Source organism: Rhinolophus sinicus, chromosome 17 (genome assembly GCF_057876585.1).
Source record: "Rhinolophus sinicus isolate RSI-liver-muscle chromosome 17, RSI-T2T, whole genome shotgun sequence".
In the NCBI taxonomy this organism is placed as follows: Eukaryota; Metazoa; Chordata; class Mammalia; order Chiroptera; family Rhinolophidae; genus Rhinolophus; species Rhinolophus sinicus.
Window position 1 is genome coordinate 181,820,741 of NC_142517.1, and position 20,984 is coordinate 181,841,724.

The window sequence follows — 20,984 nt, forward strand, 5'->3', positions numbered from 1 at the left end:
CAGGAAAAGACAGTCACATGGGTGGAGTTGAGTCCTTGGGTATACAAATAATAAAGAAGGGCTCACTCTCCTTTGAAAAGAAAACCAACTTCAGATCATCCTCAACATTCTATGAGCAGAACCACCGTAGGCTAGAAAAAAGGAGACAGGGGCAGCACATGAGATGAATAGCCAACTGGTGCCCAGGGAAAGGGGTAGCTGATGGCAAGGGGAAGAACTGCAGCTGAAGAAGCTGTTACAAAGCACATGGCCAGCGCTGGGGGACTGCAGAGAGAGGGCCCACTGCTCACGGCGCTTCCTCCCTCTCGATTTCCACTTTACAGATCACATGTGAGTGATTAAGCTGCAACTGGGGAGGGAGGGGGAGAGCAACCCTACAGAAGGTAAACAGAGAAGGGAGATTGTAAAAAGCTATCAAGGGACATGGAGTTCCTGCGGCCACTCGGACGGCACGCTGGCGTGTTCATTCCCCGGTGGCCCTCTGTATCTAAGGGTCATACTGAAGTTATGCAGAAAATGTCCTATGTGCCTTTACATTACGGCTTTTCTTAAGGATCCCCACTCTTAGGTTACAGACAACATTCACTGACCCTAGTGCATCCTATCCCGTGAAGACCAACCATCTGAATATTCTGCAGAGATAATCCTCAGAATTCACACACACCTAAAATTGATCCTTAATTGAAATCGAAGAGAAAGTGAAAGGTAAAACGTGCATAAGTATAACTTTCCTTCTAATTTTTTCCTTCTGCTTTTCCTTCTTTGACTTTTCTCCCATGAAGAGGCAAGTCAGACAGGAGACGGTCAGTAGAACTGGATGACAGACTGGCCATGCATAATAAAGCAGCTGGAGTTTACCTGAAGGAAGACACGGTCTACAACCCTACAAATGCATGCTGAGGTAACCCACCAAGGAAACACACACACACACACACACACACTTTTCAGGAATACATTTCCACCAACAGGCCCACACGCAAAACTGCCAAAGTTTGTCACCTTTTCAACTCCTTTTCTGAATCCTTCCTCCATTGTGTCCCTAAACATCTATAGCCTGCAAGGAACATCTTGGTTAATCATCCTGAATCTCTGTAAATTTTTTCTTGTTCTTACTTCTCATTCAAAGCTTGCCTAACACACAGGCAGTGTTAGGTGTTATTCTTAATAGCTGATGACAGCAGTTGAGACCGAGGAGTGACTGAGGTTTAATAGAGGGTTCATTTCTAGTTTAAGAGACATTTTAAATGGAAGGGAGGAGTGGGAATGTATATTTGAACTGGGCCTTCAAGGTTCCAAGCCTACCCCAGTTCACAAGAGTTCCTAATTAAAGGTTCTCTTGAACTCACCTCCAAGACAATGGAGAGCCCTCATTTGTTTCCTCAGCCACTCCAAGAACTTCTTACCCGTCCAAAGAAACAAAACGGAGGAAGGAAAGGAAATGCAGGAGAGGAGGGGGAAAGCTTTATCCTCTCAGTCCTCACAATCCAATGAAGAATGTGTGACGACTTCCCATGGCAGTTTGGAAAGGCCAAGCACTTTGGCCAAAGTCTCACTATTAGTCATATACATACACCTTATGAATTAGCACCAAATACACGTGCAAGGTTGCAAATCACGTGATTGATTTCATGAAATATGCTTTTCATGAAGTGAGTGCTGGTACTTACAAAATGGAGTGAATAACTTACGTAAAATTGCCTTTGATACTAGTAGCTAAGTTCATTTTGTTTGGCAGTACCATTTTTAAAAACCTTGCACCTGATTTGCCAATCCCGACAGCTATTTACAATACAGTTCCCAATTCATAAATAAGAATGAGACCATTGTCCCAAAGGAGAAAAAAAAAAGAAAAATTTCAAAGCACCTTATTCGTACCTAGGTTCAATCGCACCTTCAACATGTAAATCCCCAGTACTACATTTCCCTCCAGGTTCTACAAAATCAGGGCTACTAAGTTCTTCAGGAGGCATCAAAAATTTGGAGAGCTAAGCTTGGGCCAACTGGCAAGCGCAGCTTTCAATCAACCACCTGAATTATTTTTGGAGGCTGGAGGCAGCACCGTTTCCAGCAGCCACGGTGCCAAGTAGGTAAATAGGAAGATTACAGGCATTTTGAATCAAGTTCTGACTGTGGTCTTCAGTTTTTCTTGAAAGCTTCTTATTTAAAAAAGGACTGAGTGAAACTTTGATATTTACATCGAGTCACAACTAAGGGGCAGGTTTGCAAAATCAATTGTGTAGCTTTTATACTCACTGCACATTTACCACATATGTCCTTTATTACACAGTGGAAAACCATTAAATGCACAGTAGTTTTGCCAAGTGGCATTATGCATTTAACAGCTTTATTCGTTTAACAGCTCCAACTCTCATTATATTTTGCCATGTGCTACATGGGATTTTATGCATTTAACAGTTTAGGAAAGCTCCATGGTGTTTTCTTTTCATGTATTTCAGGCTATGGTTGGACATCAAACTGCATTTCAATTATTTCATTGATGAGAGATAATAAGAATAATCTAGAAAAACTACTACATTGAAATTGAAAAGAGAAACAAATACTTCAACCGTCTTCAAAGTTCCTTGATATTCTACTCTTTTCCCTTTATCAACATCTGAAAAATAACTTAAGTCAGAATACTGTCAAACTACAGGTGAAAAAGGCTAATCCCAAAACTATCTAATTAGTCTAAATATAGCATTTAACTATATATCATTTTTAAAACTTAATTTTTATTGAAAACCTTCCTGCTTAATGGAGATACAATATCCAGTAAATCCTTTCTTTATGGTTAGGGAGATGATGAACCATTGGACCATTTGACCACTGACATATGTAGGGATGAAAACAGAGGAAATCAAGCTCAGAACCCAAGGACTCTCAAAACAATGCTTCCACCAACTTTACTTTCCTCCACCCTGCATTAGGTAATTGTTTCTCTCAGGGATAAATAAGTAGGCCCCTCAACATAACCCATTCTGGAATAGGGTGGTAGTTGTCTCTTTAAAGGAATTGAAACAGATAGTAGATCCCATCAACTGTTGCTGCTTTCAGAAATAAAAAACCTAAGCATCTGTCTACCCTTTTCCCGGGAGCATTCCATTCCCCACAATCCCAGCACTTTGAAAAACTGCACTGGATAAGCTTCTGTGTTTTTCTAGGTACGTATTAAAGATTTTAGCACTCACTCTGGACTCCCCCACGTGTGTTTTCTCCTGGAAAAACAACGGTATTCTATACATAAAAGAAACACCTGACATCACAAGGTGTCTCTGTGGCTGGGGCAAAGTGGTTATTATAACAAAGTCAGCCATTCCCCTGGAAGGAATAAGAGAGGCGATGAGACCTGGCTAAAATATGGTCTCAGAAAGATGCTGTTTCATACATACTAAGTTTTGTGCAAATACCAAAACAATAAAAATACGTAAAGAGAGAGAAAGGATACACGGCAGTGTTTAGAATTAGGAGACAAATCATTCAAGGCTGATTCCTTTTCAAAAAATTCTTTGAAAGAAAAAAAGAAAGAGTCTGGGTTTTGAATTAGCCACTATTTTGAACTCCAATGGGAATACAGGCAAACCATAGAGCAAAAGGTGGAACATGACAGGTTCCCTCGGGATTATTATTGTTATTATTATTATGGGAACAGATGTATTTTTATTGGTGGGAGGAGAACAGTCTAATTCCAGCTCTTGCTTTCACTCTTTTAAAAACCACTCACCTGACTTTTATTTGCAGCCACTTTGGCAAACAGGGCTTGAGACACCTTGGCCCTTTTCATCTCCTGTTGGATCTCGTCATAAATGGCAGCTGTGATGTTGACGTTGGCGCCGTCCACCTTAATGGGGAGGTCTGTTGTCGGTGTCGAGGTTTTGGCCTACCAAGAGACCATGAAAATAATAATTTAAAAAGTGCTGCATTCAGCCCAGCCATCTGTGCAGAAATTATCAAAGGATTTCAGTCAGCTGATGCCAAAGAGCATTAGCTACAGAGGGACACTTCCTGTCCATTATTCTAATCAGGTTAATTGTGATTGGAAATAATTGCAGTGCATTCCTATAGGACATGCAGAGTCCTGTAAACCATATTCCCTCTCTCACGGTATCCTAGACAGTTCCCAGATAGGATGGCTACCCCGTAACTATAAGCCACCACCTAATTGCAAAACAAGCATGCAGAACACACACACCTTGGAGGACGAGCCAATTCTTCCAGAAAAAAAACGAGTAAATGGGTAGAGGTCTCTAAATAATAAATTATTACTCAATTTAATGCACTCCCCTGAGTCTCTCTCATCCTTTATTAAAGCTTTACGTATGTCATTCGAGTATGTATGGCGTCCCATCATTATCATCATTATGCTACCCAGACAGTCACCTCATTTCACCTAGGAAATCAGTGGAAATGAAACAAAATTTCATTTCATAAAGCGAGGCTTCAGAAAGCCTTCACCGTGCTGTTTTCATTTTCTTAAACTCATATTGTGGTTTTATGTATTCTGCCGTGCTCGTTTTAATTGAATGATTTCCCATCAGCTCCAGAGACAAATGAAGGACAATATGGAAGGTGTCTGCACTTCTTGGGGTTACGATAACCCTAAAACGTTTGCATCTACTTGATCCAAAAGACTGACAGAGCATTTGCTCTGGTGTGTAATGAGATGGGGCTGGACAGAGGGAGAGGGGGAGAGGGAGGCAGGGAGAGAGGGAGGGAGGGAAAGAGGGGGGGGGGGAGAGAGAGAGAGAGAGAGACCCCACACTCACCCCACCCCAAACCAAGGCGTTTGTCCCCGAATCACTACTGTCCCTCTGTGGATGCCCTGAGCTGTTCCCCCACTGGACCAAGCAGTACACAGGTTTGGGGAAAGACATGGCATGTAGTCTGGGCACTGCGGCATCACTGTCAGTGCTGCCGTGAAGCTGGAATTAATGTCCGAAGCTTCCACGAAAGCTTTGATGCCTAAGCACACTCAGTGCCTTTGCCGTTCTCCTTTGACCTCCCTATCTCTCTTTTCTAACGATTGCAAAGAAATAAGAATCATTTATCATTTTTATGTGCCAGGCATTCTAGAAAGTGTTTTACTTTTGTTATCTCATTTCATTCTTTTAAGAACCCAATGAGTTAAATGAGTTAGACATTATTATTTTTTGTTTTCCAGATAAAGACAACTGAAAATAAAAGAGGATACTTCACTTGCTGGAAAGACATGTAGCAGCAAGTAAGACAACCATAATCTGAACTCGAGTCTTTCAGGCTCCAAAGCCTGGGCTGGGAACCACTGTGCTAACCTGCCTCCAAAAGCTCCAGTTGACACCAGTGCTATTTTTACAGGTATCTTCTAGACCCCAAGTTTGGAGCCTTCTCATAACAATCCAATTCTGTCGTTTTTTGTGTGTGTGTGTGTTTTGTTTTGTTTTGTTTTGTTTCCCAAAAAAACTCCTTTTTCTTCTCAAAATTTCTAGGTAACCCACAATACTTTTCCTAGGTGCATGTTTTAGCATATTATTTCTGCCTTTCTCAACTCAGGTTTCTTATTAGCCGCACTGACGATCTCACCTTATCTGGCTGATCTAATTTTTTCTAGAACCCTGGGGCTAAAATGAAAGCCCTCAAGGCACTAAACTATATGGTTAGGAGCCCAGATCTTGGAATCAGAGTAACCAGAGTTCACATCCTAGCTCTCCCACTCATCCATGTGACGTTACACCAGGAATGTAACCCATCTAAACCTCAGTTTTCTGTACAATGTGGACAACAATGCAAAATGGTGAAGATCCAATTCATGCAAAATACTCATAATACCTGATACACAGTAACTGGTCAATAAATGATCGTTCTTAACCTTGTATTGTTGTTTGGTTATTATTAAGTGCATCAAGGAATACTGGCCAATTGAAGGATTATGAGAAGAGACCGTGGCGGTTTAATTTGAAATTTGCAATTTCTTCAATTTGTTCTAAACCAATAATAAAATGCTGACAGGGTCTGGAAAATAATCTCCATGTACCTATTTAAGGCTGCCCGTGTGCCTGAGATTACTGACTCTAACTAAAAGGCTGAGTCAGTGGGGACCCCTCTAACATTTCTCATAATGAAAGCTTTACTGTACTATGGATCTTTACTATTGAGATATATCTATAAAGAATTTTGAGTGAGTAGGTAATCATGAAATGTTTTAAAAGACTTTAATAACTTCCTCTTTCTCGATGTTTAGCCAATAGAAAAAGGAGAATGTTCCAGAGAATGTAAAATGCCAGTGCCATGACTGTATTCTCAAAAACATTTTGAGGAAAACATTTTATATTTATTTTCAGAAATCTCAAAACTGTGAAGTTATATGATTAATTTCCCTGTTATACTTGCCCGAAATGGCACGTTTATCTAGGAATTTTCTAGATGGGATTTTCAGTTATTGCAAAAATCAAAATACTAACCCTGTGTGGCCTTGTAACTTGGTCTGGTTCTGAAAGCTATCAGGACTTTGAAAAGATGCTTAAGATATAATCTTGCTAGAAAAATAATACAAAGGAGCAGAAAAGAAAATACACAGACCTGTGTGATTTTCTAACAAGAGTTGTTTGAACAGTTATGAAGTATGGCTGGACTCTAACGGTTTAATGGACTTAAAAAGTGGCAAAAATAATGGTAAATTTAATAGAAGTAAATATTAATGCAAATTAACAACTCACCCAACTCAATAGCTCAATATGTATGCCCCAAAAATTGAAAAAAAAGAAAAATCCAATAAAAAGGCTTGGTTACACTCGTCCAAAGTAAGCAATCAAGAGACTTATTTTTGGTTTAACAGTAACTAAAACTCATAATTCACTAAAGACTAAAGTGTAAGTATCACAATTTGGCAGTGCATCATAGAAAATGATCTTCAATTAAAAATCTATTGCAGAGTGCAAAATTATAAAGTTAAGATGTGTGAAAAAAAATGGATGTATTTGAAAAAGCTCAAATATTTCTACTAGAATAAAATTTTGCTTCTATGCTTAATCAGTTTCTTGGAACGTACCAAAAACCACACTCATAAAAAATCAAAACTATAGTATCTAAGCAAAAAACCCTTTGGTTTCAAAGTACCCATTTTTCTGATTTGTACAAATGTGTATCAGTTAAACATTTTGAAAACCATCACTCCGAGGGAACTTGCAACCATCCTAGCAACAGTAAATGAGGCGGCTTTATCATAGATACACTGTGTAGTAAAAGTTTAGGAGAAATAGGCAGTAAGCTAGAAACGAATGGGCTCTGATCTGAATTGGAAATGACTCTTGAGTGACTTCAGCCTTTGACCCTTCAAAGGCAGAATCTTTGAAGCACACAGCAGTACTAGATGTCTGCGTTTGCAGGAGAAACTGAGCACAGAATGCATTTAAATTGTGGCGAAAGGGGAAAGCTGAGTCATAGAGTCCTGGGGGGAGATCACCCTAGGAAGCAAAATAATGAAGCCTTAACTTTCCACTACCATTTTCCAAGGGATCACTGAATGGTCTCCTAGGCATTCTGATCTAGCTGCTGCGTGTGCACGCTTCCGTCACACACAGCCTTCTCCCCCATTTTGTCTTTCTCAGATTGCATAAAGCAGAGTTAGGGCCACTCTATCTGTCCCCTGCCCCCAACTACCTTACCGCCACCCAAATAAATATACACTGAAGTAAAAGCAGTGTGCCTGCTATGCAAACTCAGCTTCAACACAAATCCCCTCACGCCTTCTTTGATAACTAAGCAGCTGTATAGCCTACCCCTCCACCCACTCCTACTCTCCTGCCATGTGAGGAAGAATGGTACTTTCTGTTCCTAAAGGGACAGAAATGGCATATGATACAGTACAGAAGAACTACTCTGATATGGTCAGAGTTTCATATCCTCTGACCAACATGTTCAGTGGATTCAGAAATCCTTGAATTATGTCTCTTAGTGTTCGAGGGAGAACACAGTGTCAGTGAAAGCAAGATGTTTCCAAGGCAGAGTGACAAGTCAGTGGAGCAGACATCTCACCTGAGGGGTTCGGGAGGAACTGGGGCTGCTGGAGGCCGATGAGACCATGCTCACATTGGGGTTCATGCTCCGTTCCCTCTCGTCCTGGTATATGCGATCCCGCTCCACTTCCGGCAGATTGAGGAAATTCTGCATGGCCCTCAGGTTTACCAAAAGAGACTGAGAGGCTGTCCGAGGGTCTTCTTCCTTACGCAGAATCTCAGACAACAATCCCTGATTAAATGGAAGACAAATAATAGGCCACGTCACATCTGCAGGCGTGTGTGGTTTCCGTCTTCCTCCCCTCTCCCCCTTTGTTTGGTGTAACCAGCTGGCTGTGATGCCAAGAGCCTCAGTCTAATTCCTGAGTGTTCTCCAGCAGGAAGGTTTGGTGGGAATGTGCTTGCCTTCCGGGGTCTGTGCCTTATTTTGGGCCGTTCTGTTCTGACACTTTATCATCACTAGAATAATCATTGGTATACAGAGATGCCAGCTAGCAAGGTAGGCGCCCGGGAAGAATTGTGAAGCTGCAATTACCACCAGGTGCCTCCTACAAGTATTTCAGGAACTGTTAGAACTCTCTCTGCTTGAAACTGGGAACACTTGGCAGTCCTGCACAGCTTTAAAAATCTGCCAAGTTTGGTAAATTTAGTTCCGACATTTAAACAGCATGGGAGATTTACATCGACTTAAAAAAAAAAGTTTGGCTGAATTTCTATGTGACCGGCCACTGTTTTCAATATAGATGTTTCTTATGGAAAAAAATAAAAAAGAATCATTAAAGGAATGGAAATATAGTCACACCCGGTGAGGGGCCAGAGCACACATCGGAGAATGCCATGATAGGCTCAGATACTTTCTGATGTGGGATTTATCCAAATAGAAAGCTTTAGATAGGAAATTAGTGTTTTCATGTTCTCTGATGACAGAAATCACAAAGAAAGGGAAAAAGTTGACAAGTCTAGAGAAAAGTGGTATAGACTTATAAAAGGGGCTGGGGACCAGAGCTGGAACACTGTAGTACTTGGAGCAAAAGCAGATCCATTGCCATTCTGCACACTTGTTTGATTATCACACAGAGGTACCTCTTGACATTCCCAACCAACATTCCTTCTCAGGGATCAAGGCCTGGGATCACCCATGAGTAAGAGCTGAGATGCTAACCTCTGTATCTTAGAACAGATGGGGCAACCCCAATCATGAAAAGTAGCCAAGGACTTTTCCACTGAGGGGAATATTCATGCAAAGTAAACATCAGATTTGTACTATTTGGCTTAAATATAAAAAGACATTGGATTCAAGAGAAATAGACCATCTCTGGTGAGCCAGAAATCCTTCGGGTAAGGTAGGCGACCTTTGAAAGGAAAGCAATGCGTTACAAAATAGTGAAGCAAATGGCACTTATGGGAATGTGCACCCACAGTTATCAGCCCTCCAAGAAGGCAGTCACCACCCAGAACATGGAAGATAACTGTACAGAAAGGAACTAACAAGAGGTATGCCATCAGGTAGTTCTGCAACTTGGCTGTCATGTTACTTTGATTAGTCTCTACAAATGAGAATAAAATATGCCATTCAATGAAGCTAGAAGAAATGTTAACAAGTGTGTGTGCGTGTGTGTGCGTGCATGTGCGTGTGTGTGCAAGCTCAAGGAGAGGACATGGTGGGATGTGTATGTGAAATTACCTTACTGGTAAAACGATTCTAAGAAAATCCCAATTTCTTATCATGCTTTTGGAAGCAACAAGTGAGACATTTGTCTTCCAAAAAATCTTATGCAGTCTAAGTACTGATTCTCTTTCTAAAATTAAAAGTCAGTTCTGCCTTAAGTTATCCTACTTCCATGAGCACTAAGCAACCTGAAATATTAATAATGGATTTGTTTCTAATATAAAAATCTCCAAATTAATGTGTGGAGAAGCAAGAGGGATGCAGATGTAAAAATCAATACTAATTTCCAATACCAATAAGACACAAAGGTTGATATTTTCTGAGCTTTCATTAATGATGAACTCTGCTCACAAAGGATGAGTTGGTCTCTTCTTCCTCTACCTCTTGCTCTCTCATAAGTACTTTATGCATTTTAATAAATCTCAGACTCCCAAATTTGGAGGAGTTTTAGGATCTGCATAAATATAGGTATATTCTTTATGGTAGTTATTATGATTATACTTAAATTTGTAAACTTCTTCTGTTTCTGTGAAATTATTTTCACAAGTTGTAGAGGGCAGTATGGCTAAGAGTTTGAATACAAAGTAGTGAAATAACAAAAACAGTTGTTCTAATAGACCCAGTTCGAATCTGTAGGTTCATTCATTCCTTATCAATAATAATAGTAACATATACATCACTCTGAAGCATAGAGTAGTTTTGTTTTTTGTTTGCTTGGTTTACTTTTTTTTTTCCACATTGAAATTGTGTGGAATTCCTTCCACTGCATTTTCTGTGTGTTGGACAACCTTACAGAGAAATGAATCCATCTCTAGGAAAAATCAAGACAAAGCATTCTTGCAAATAGCTGCCCATCAGCATCATTTCTGAAGTGAAGGAGACACAATATTTGTATTTTAAAGGGCTGGTGGAACATACTATTGCTTCTGTTTCATTTGCCTAACTGAAGATAAAGTCTCAGACCAACACGTTGGGCAGCACTGCCTCCATGTATTGTCCCGGAGAGTGAGAACACTGTTCCAAATTATTTACTTGAGGACTCATCCATGTAGCCGTGGTCCCAAAGCAGATTCTTTTCACCTCAGACATTTTCAACAAGTGACTGACTGGTGGGCACAAGAGGTGCCTTCATTGAGCCTTTTTAATTTTGGTTATTGATATGCTTTTAACTATTTAAACTGGGATTTTTAAAAATAGAGTCCAAATTCGGCAGGCTCATAAATGTAAAGGGAGTTTACTTACTTAGTTGAAAATCATCATGGGGGAAGAAAATCTATGGCATAACTTACATACACCACAAATCAACCCCATCTAATTATCAAGATAAGCAAATATTTATCATATTGAAACTGTCTTGAACAGAACATAAATTAATAATTTATCTCACATAAATATTTCTAAAGTCTTTGCCACTATATTGTCTGGCACTTAATTATCAATCAGTCAGGCAGCAGGTGTCACTTGAACATTTCCATTACATAGCCTGAGATATAGAGAATGTGACATGGCACCTGGGCACTGAAAAAAATAAAAGTACTTTTATGAATAGAAAGGTCATGAATATTGAGAATGTGAAAAATGGAAGGAAATTAATAAATTAACCAGGATATTGCTTATTCAACTTTCACATCAGTAATCATCTTAAAACATATTGCAAGTATTGAGTAAAATGGTCATTAAGAATTTTCCTCATCGTAGGCAACAGAGCCTTCTCAAGAGAGAGATTAAAACAATTCCCTCCTCGGTGTGAGCTGAGGTTATGTAAGACCAGGAAACGTGTTGACTGAAAAGGAGTAGAGCGAAGAGCTGCACAGGATGGAAGGACACCGTGCAGAAATAGCTCTCAGGTCATAAGTTGCTGAAAAAAGAAGGGAGTAGGGAAAAAAGAACCTCAAATTGGCCTTCTCCCTAGCCTTTTAATGAAGGATCTTGTAAGCTTCATATTATTTCCAGAACCAGCAAAGAGTATATGAGGTTGGCAGAAAATTCCACAAAAGTGAAATAATTCAAAATGCAAAACAAGAGGTAATATTATAATGCCATCTTGCTTGGTTGCTAATATAGGTTATGTCCACAGACAAACAGTCAGGCTAATTTTTAAAATAAAATAAAAAATTGGCATCTTTATTATTTCTACTATTTAAAATAATATTAATCTGCAACAAAGTAAATGACCTTACAGATTTCTGAATTTGCAATTTCTGTTGATGAGCTTTCTCATGGATGTTATTATGATTTCTTCAACAATTCACATAGTTTGCCCCAAATGGTTAGTGTGTAAAATACATGCTGGTATTCAGAAATATTTGGGAAACATTGCTATGACCGCCTCTATAATATTTACTACTAAATTTCTGCACTAGCCCTAAGGCTTTGTCTGGGATGGGTGGGCAAACTGCCTTTGATGGGCCTTTAATCCTTTAAGAAAGCAATAAGAGAACCCAAACCTAGACAACATTTAAGGAACACTGAGCTGGAGCCCCTCAGGTGTCTCCAGGCCACTCAGGGGCTGACAGCAATAGTTCAAGTCATTACTGACTAGACTTTAACAGATATCCATTCTTCATAGCACTCACACCTTTGATAATTCTCTAGGATTAGGCTGTATCTCCCATTGAATATCTAGAGAAGCCCCGAATTCAATATACAGACCTATTACCAAAGAATGACAGGTCAGTGTCTTCATTCATTTCTAATTTATGACTTAGTACAAAGCTCAGAAAGGAATGAGAAGATTAATTAAGACACACATTCTGCTGCCAAGGAGTTTCCTATATGATAGTTTATAGAAACACAAGGTAAAAGATGACAAGTGTCATAAATTCCAGCTAGAACTAGTGCTATCTCAGTTCAAAAGAAGATGAAAGTATTGCCAACTGCAGGACTCAGGGAAAATGTCTTAGAAGGGGTGGTACTTAACTTGGCTGGGATTTGAAATATACATAGTACATGAATACAGAGATAATGGAGAGACGCGGCAAAGGGGGAGGGTGAGTGAGGGATTGGGCAGTATTAGACATTTGAAGAAAAAGAAAGAACGTGACTAATCCAGAATGACAAGAGAAGCTTCTGTTTCATTAAAAGCTAAAAGAGAGAGAGAGAGAGAGAGAGAGAGAGAGAGAGAGAGAGAGAGAGAGAATTTAAAAACTGATAAAGTGGTAGGAGACATTCTAAAGTGAAAATAATGAAGTCCATGTTAATATAATTTTGAACTACTGGAGTATACACAAACTAGCAAACATTACCCCCAAAATGAAGTGATATTAGATAATCTGTTCAGCCTTTTTGTCACCTGCAACAAATTAGGCTTTCAATATGCAAAACATCTTCCTTCCAGAAAAACAAATGATCATGATTCCATTTAATTGTAATTTAATGAGGCATAATTTATTTTTTAAAGTGATATACACCAGGTGTGTACTGAGGAAACTGGCCCAGCCAAACCCCAGTGCTTTTCTTTGGAAAAAAAAATCCTCAAACTAGCCAGAGACTGTTTTCATTCCTATAACTTACATTTGTTTGTGGTAGTTGAAGTTGAATGTATAAAGGGTAACTTGCAGTGTTCACATATTTATTGTAACATACCTTTACCTTTAAAGTAACTCAACCCACCAAAATACTCATTTATCATATAATATAACTAGTTTGAAGGTTGCATTCCAATCTAAACAAAGGGAGATATTAGAATGTCATATAAATCCCAAAGATAGCTTATGCGATTGCTATACTAAAAGTAAAACTGTACGTTTGACACTTTTCTAGAAACATTTAGACTGTGCATTTTAGAGAAAATAAGCCCTATCCCCTCATAATATATTTTAATTATTAATTGTTGGATGTATGCACAAAGTACATAAGCTATTTAATGACAGTCCTCTTTGGAAATCAAGTTACATCTCCTTAAGGCTGTATGAATTGAAACATATTTACTATGTAGTGGTAAGTCTGGGGCAGAAAATATACTGTTTTAGTTCATAATTATATATCACTTTAAACAAATGATGTCATAACCAATCAGCAAGGCTAAAAGGCACAGAGACCCTTATTTTACAGATTAAAATTACAGCGGGTCAGAGATGGAAGGGGCCCTGGCACTCACCTGGACCAGCCCTGCATCCTGCCTCTGAGTATGACCTATCACACACTTCCTTTGAAATACCAAAAAAAAAAAAAAAATAGTCCCTCTAAAAGTACTCTTCACATTTCACCAACCCTTTGGCATACTTATTTGTTAGCCTTAATTTTCATAGTTCTGAAGTGTTTGGTTCCAGCTGACATGAGAACCAAAATCTGGTAGCCCCTTAAGAAGACCATGTAATACCAAATTGCTGGCCTTATCATACAAAGTGAACTCTTCAAATTTCAGTGGTTAATGCAGTTCATTGAAGCTGTGAAATCGGCGGCATGGCTGTAGAAAGTATTGACGTCCTACCATCTGAAAGCTAACAGAACCGGTTCGCCCCTAATCTCTGATCTCATTGCCTTCTAGACGCTCCGGAGAGGCATTTTCCCCTCTGCTCACGAATATAAACAGGTGTCCCTGGGCCCCATATTCATAATCTACAACCCCACTATGAACCTGACTGCTGAAATTCATTTGTGTAACTCTAAAAATACTCATCCTGCCCCAGAACACTGCTTAGCCATGAAGCCAGAGTATTTAGTCTGATTTGAATAAAAGATATACAGGGCACAACAATGACAATTTGATTTTTATTATTAAAAATGATGTGTTAAGTCCTCAAAGAAAATGTCGTTATTGCATTAGTTTAATAAAACCTCTCTTTTATTATAATATTTCTTTATTAGGAAAGGCAGCCTATGCATGCCGCATTTTAGTAGGATGGGTTGGATAGAATTGAGCACCTAAAGGGAATTAATGTACTCTGCAAATATAAATGCATATACAAGAGTAACCTTTGCAGATAAATGTTGCTGCAGCAATGTATTCTGTAATGCGGTAAAAGACTATGTATTTACATGTATACGTATATATACACTGCAGTTGTCAATACTTTCTCCCTCCTTTGAAGGGAAATGACATTAGTTCTAGCTCACTTTTGTGACACTTATCAATAACCTTTTGCATTGTGCTATTGTAAACCCTCTTCCCGTCATACAGGAAACTCCTTGAGAGCAGAATCTATACATTTTTGTGTATAGTGGTAAATTGGGGATACATTCCTATATGGGGCTCTAAGAAGACACCAAACGCATATTTTTCATTTTTCGGAGAATTGGGAGTCCTATCTTTGCTTAACAGCCATCAGCAGGCCTTGACAGACCACATATTAAAAGCTTGATTCACATTATACTCAAGAATTTGCCATCCAATCTATTGAAATTTGGGGCCACGCAAACTCCACTTTAGAACAATATTCCATAGACATCAAATCTGCAATTTATTAAATGACACATTTCCCTCACAGGTAGCTCCCTTTCTCTAGTAAAACTTCGCTTGTACACCTGACACATCAGAATACAGAAAGCAGGTAACACAAAGTGAGTGAGTGCAACAGAACATTCTTGTAACCCCAACAGTCTGCACTTTCTTAAGTGCCATCCTCTGTCCAAGCCACCCTTGAACACGTACCATTGAGGAACTTAGCCAAAAACAGATTCCTGGCAACTTTACCATTTTTTACCTACTTAATTTATGCAACGATAGATGCAATTAGATAAACCAGCCCATCTTAATTTTCCTCCTTATTCCTTCTCTCCTTATCTTTAGAACGTCTTAGGTACTGGAATCGGGGGCTATGCACAACCTAAGTCAAATTTTCTAAACAATTTAGCACCCAACGGCAAAGCAAATAGGAAACTGAACAGTTCTCCTCGGAAACATGTCACCAGTGGTGTTCTCAGCTCTGGGCACACGCATGGTTTCTGCTAACACCTCACGTACCTTGCCCCATGACTACAGCATTCACAAAATCCTGGGCCCTGGTTATTCAGAGTTTCCGTGAGTATTCTGTGAAACAGCCATTGGCAAACTGCCCCCCAAATTTACTAGCTTTGGCTACTTTGTCAAAACATTGGCAAAAATAGTACTTTCCAAAAATAAAACAAAACACACCAAAAACATACATTTATTGACTCTTTATATCTCAAATGTATCAAATGCCTTCAGATACGACATAAAGCAATCTAGTAACATACAAAATGACTCTGTCCTGAATCAGTTATAAAATATTATTTTCTTTTCTGCTGAACTATTTCTGCATTAACTTCCATCACCTCCAGAGCCCGAAGCATCTGTTCTCACCAGCCCACGTGACATAGCACAGTACTTACTATACCTCAGTGGGATTACTGCTTTGAAAGTCTGCGTACTCCTTACACATTACTCCTTGAAGGAGGGATTGTGTCTTTCATCTTCTGCTCTGTGACTATACAAATATTGAGAATAAAGTGATTCTGAGTGTGAGCTCTAAAGTCAGAATTGCTGGGTTCAAAACTGGGCTTCAACTGGACAAGGATTAATTAATCTTGCTAGGGCACAGCTTCCTCACCTGTAAATTAAGGTAATAATTGTACTTCCCTCACAGGGTTCCTGAGAGAGCCTATAACTGTACCTGATACATGTTAAGTGTTCAATAAACGTTAGCCATCACTATAATGCCTAGTACAGTCTCTGAATGCTTAAAAAATATTGTTAAGTAAATAGATAAATAAATACAGAACTAACATCAAAGTACAATTCTAATTTTAAATTTGTACATTCAAAGATTCAAGGCTCTTCACTGGTATTTTGCTAAGTCTCTTCCCATACAGAAGGAAGGAAATACAAAGAATATATTTCAGGAAGTAGGATAATTAAAATTATTTGGGATAGAGGAGAATGTAAAGGAAAATTTAATAAATTACATAAAGTGAAATGACCATGTTGATACTCAGGATAGCACTAAACTAAGATATTTATTTTATACTTCACAAAAGTAAAGCAACCTTTCTTCCCTAAGTAACTTTGTATCACTTAAAATAAGCTTTAACCTGCATCATTGCTTAAACATGGTCATAATTATCAGTGGATGATAAAAGTAATTTAGCACATCATAACTTTTTTATCATGAAATAGATTAGAGATTATCAAAGTGCTTCAAACATGGTGCAAGTATTGTTTCATGAAGGGTGTTTTTTTTCCTTTCATGAAGATTTTGCTTTAGAAACATAGAGATAAAGATTTAAGTGAAAATGAAATAACTCAAGATAGACATACAGACATATGTATACATGTGAGTGTGTGTGTGCCAGCTCATGATGTAAAAAGTATTTCTTACTGGGTGTTGCAATCAAAGAAATTTGAAAGTAAATGCTGTAGTCTAGTGATGATTTCAGGCACAAAACTTATAGATAAAATTTAAACAACTTTGTAATTAATTTCCAATTGACTTCAGATTGATTCACTTTTATTTTTCTCACAGCATTTCTGGCCTTTAAACTTAATTCACTTTATTTGAACAAACATGCAATTAACCCCAGGCCAAATGGTCAGCATTTCAATCAATGGCCATGAAAAGAACACTGCTTGTGTATTTTTTTTTTATTACTTAAAATAAGCAATGGTGAAAAGTATGTAAATAGTGAGATCTAAAGCTACTGTTTCCTGGTATTTCTTCTATAAAAATTCTACTTTAATTATAAACATCACCCATAATTTGGGGAGACGAGTTACGTAACAAAACAGTAGGCCTTCACACAAAAGTTCAGGTCTCTACGGAGACACACTCACGAGAGGTGAAAGAAAAAGTCTTGTTGAAGATAGAGACACCTTATCTATATGAAATGAGTCAATCACTCATTGTTAGAGAATGGAGAAACCCGAATTTTCTATAATTAGTTCAGTAATCAATTTTAAGGACTTTGCACACTAGTCAGGGATAAAAAGAATAGGGTGCTCTATTTGTTTCCTCGGATCCTTTGGTACGAGTTTTGTGAAGAAGGAAAAAAGAGTCTTCATATTTTCTTTTACATAAAATTTTCTATTTCAAGTGGATTTAGTAACGGGGAGAGAGTTATATGGGTTTGACAGCTTTGAGTCCATCTTCTCTTTATCCAGAGCACAAACAAAGCCAACATCTCTCCCATGCTTTTGGTTGAAATTGCCTAAAAACTACAAATTGCTGAGAGTCTTTCTATGTACAGGAGGAACTAAGGTGAGCCCACTGTCTAGAGCGCCATCGTTAAGCCACCTAATAACTTGGAGACACTGCTGTCCTGGAAAATATTAATATTATTATAATCTTTCAATCTATGAAAGTCAAGCCAGTGATTCTGAAATGAAAGATTGCCTATGTTATGAAGCAAGCAGGGCCATCTTTTCCTACTTTATTAATTTAATGTTGAAATCAAAAGAGGGTATATTATTTGCTTCAAAAGCCAATAACATGTTCATGCCTGATCTGCGGCATTTCATATTTACAGCCCCTCTTTCAGTGAGTGGACTTCCTTTTTCTCACAGGTTTCCTTGTCATTTTATAACCAGCTCACTGGACCAGAAAGTCAAGAGCCCTGGATTTACATTGTATTCTATTCCTCTATGGCTTGCTGAGGGTCGTTTTGCTATTGGATAGTGAGAAACAATGATGACGGAGACCAGAGGTTGTCTGAGAAAGAATTCTGAATATCGGAAAGGTCAAATTTCTACAAATATAAACTGTACATGTAATTAAATCATGCCTATCTTTGACTAACAAGCTGTGTAAGTCAAACATAAGACTTAAAAAAAAGAAGTTTCTCCCCCAAAAAACTGACTGGCAATGCACTGAAGCTCAGGTTTCCAAATATTTCGGTTGCTAAAATTTTCATTTTGTTACTCCATATCTCTTCCTAACTGCCCCACTTCAAAATATGATGTTAGCAAGTGCTTAGACAGTTTGAACGTTATAATAATATGGGTGTGCATATACTGTAAACACGGTGCCAATAAAGCATAAAAGCAAAATCCATGTCATTTCACACAAAGACATTTATATTTGTAGCCATTGACCTTGCTGCCAACTTTCCTGATACATCATTCAATCTAATTTTCCAATCTGCCGAAACATTCTCCAGTTGCTGAGCGAGTTCATAAATTGTATTTATAACCCTGGCCTTAAGTTTCTTCAAATGATGTGGCTTTGATAAGTAAACAGCAGATTTTTGGCAAAGTCTTACAAAAAACAAAAAGCAGTCAAATAAGGATGGGACAACCAAAGGAGTTCCCAAAGGATTTTTTTTTAAATCCTCTTCTCTATCAGGTAAGACCAGGATGAACAGCTTTCTCAAGCAAGGCCTTTGACAAAAGGTTGCAAATTGGGTAAACTCTATGACTCTTTCCTGGACCTTAAGAAGGAGCAAGATCCCAAAGGAGAGGCGTACTATTACGAACCAATAGCCCATTTTGCAAAACATATCTGTGCTTCTACAGAAAACATGATTCCAAGACCTGGCTCAGGAGACCTACCTGAGATACAAAATGAGCCTGAATGTTCTGAGTTATGGCATAATCTGCTAGAGAAAAATGAAAAACAACTAGACTATATAAATAATAAATGTGCCAAAAGTCTTGTTTGCAAATAATACAAGCTTCTTATTGCTGGTTCCTTGTGAAAGGATGTTTCCTGAATTCTACCATCAAGGTAAGGGGACAATGCTTCCGAGAGGGGATGAGGCTCACACCTAAGTCCCCTTTCCTGGCACTCTAATGCTCCCACGTACACGTGGCAGGGCATCCGTTCCAAAGGATTTAGCCTAGTTTGGGTCAAAGCTTCCTCTACTTCATCTACCAGATTTGTTCAGATGGAAGGTCTCAGAGGAGAAACAACGTCAGTAAATGGGGGATTTCTGAACATATGAATATGTAGGTCATTGGATTTTTAAATAAATTGGCGAATAGTTTACTTATTAAGGAAGATTCACTGTACATATTTTATCATGCTTATCATAGGTCACTGGACAGCCCACAACCATTCCTTGGAAATATTAAGTCTTTTAAAATACTGTCGTAAGCCTCTTACGATTAATTTTTTTAAGTCCATAAAAGTGACAAGGGGTAAAAGAATGCTTAGGGTTACGATTCATAGTCAAATTGTCAAAATACAAAGATGTTAACACAGTAATCAGCCAAGCAACTCATTTCATGTCCATAGGCCGTGTAAGTGAAAGTATGCCAACACTAACATGAATTCAGGACATAAGCAAGGGTAAATAAATATGCAAGAAAAAATGAAACCTGACAGAGCACAGGCCCCATTACTTCTCAAAATTATTAGTCCTACAAATACTATCGGAATCACTGACAGAACACTGGAAATGGGGCAGGGCCAAGGAGCAAAGCTACTCGGAAAGTCACGCAAATTACATAATTCACCATTCAGGCTCATTAAGTATGGTTTTTCATTTAAGTCAAGTTTGGAAGATCTCATAGGGCCTCAAATCCAATGTCTGTTTCTATCTCATTCTCTCTCTCTCATTCTCTCCCTCACGCCCCAACATTCAATATCCATGAGTAAACCTGGCCAATATTATTATCAGTCCATGGAATTCCAAGGGCTGAATTCAAAATAACTACAGTGATAGTATTTTCAAAAGAAAGTGGTACAGTAAAAACTTCGATACTATTTCCATAACATCTTGCTTTAGATTTGTGAAGGTAGTAGGCATAAAATTGAACATAGGTTTCATTCAAACTGTTACCCCATGGCATAACCAAATGCCAACTAGGCCAGCAGTGGCATTGACCTATAACCTGGGATAAAAAGCACATCCTGTATAAGTGATTTATTAAGGAAGTACTTCTGAGAGAAACCGGTAAGAGAGTAGGAGAAGCAGGACAAGCAAGGGAAGAACCCAAGCAAGGTCCAAGCCTCCAGCCTGAACCTGCAGAGAGCTTGGGAGTGGAACTCATACTTCAGAGCTGTGCCTGCAACAGGAGTCAAGGGAGCTGGGTTTTCATCCCCCTGCACCTATCAGACGTTGGTTTAGCATTTCCACGTCTCTGTCAGTGTGAGCAAAGCAAAGTCCAGTAGCCTCAGGAGAGCCCTTCTAATGAAGAGCTAACCAGCAGAAACTGGGTTTTAGAAGTAAAAGCATGAGGAATAGGGGAAGCAGCAAAAACAGAGCAAGCACGTTATCTGCCTCGGCCTCCTCTGGCGTATTGACCACACCACATCACTTTGTGACCATAAGCCACAGAAATGCTTAGAAATCTATCACAGGACTGTCTGGACAGTAGTGACCAGGTCAGGAAACATCTTATCACATCTACCTTACTATTCTCATCGGGTCCCATTGGTCATAAATTCTTCAGAGACATGAAAAGTAGGGCTAACCACTTATTTCCAAAG

The 20,984-nt window shown here is 38.7% G+C and overlaps 1 protein-coding gene across 2 annotated transcripts in view; it reads right to left on the reverse strand.

Moving 5' to 3' along the window:
• Nucleotides 1–20,984, reverse strand: part of SATB2 (SATB homeobox 2) — a 179,315-nt gene that overhangs the window by 45,383 nt on the left and 112,948 nt on the right. For both annotated transcript variants that reach the window (XM_074339724.2, XM_019746481.3), the window contains 2 exons: nt 8,008–8,220; nt 3,722–3,877 (listed from right to left, as the gene is read on the reverse strand). In XM_074339724.2, the coding sequence (XP_074195825.1) occupies nt 3,722–3,877; nt 8,008–8,220 (369 nt within the window). The remainder of the gene's footprint in view (nt 1–3,721; nt 3,878–8,007; nt 8,221–20,984) is intronic.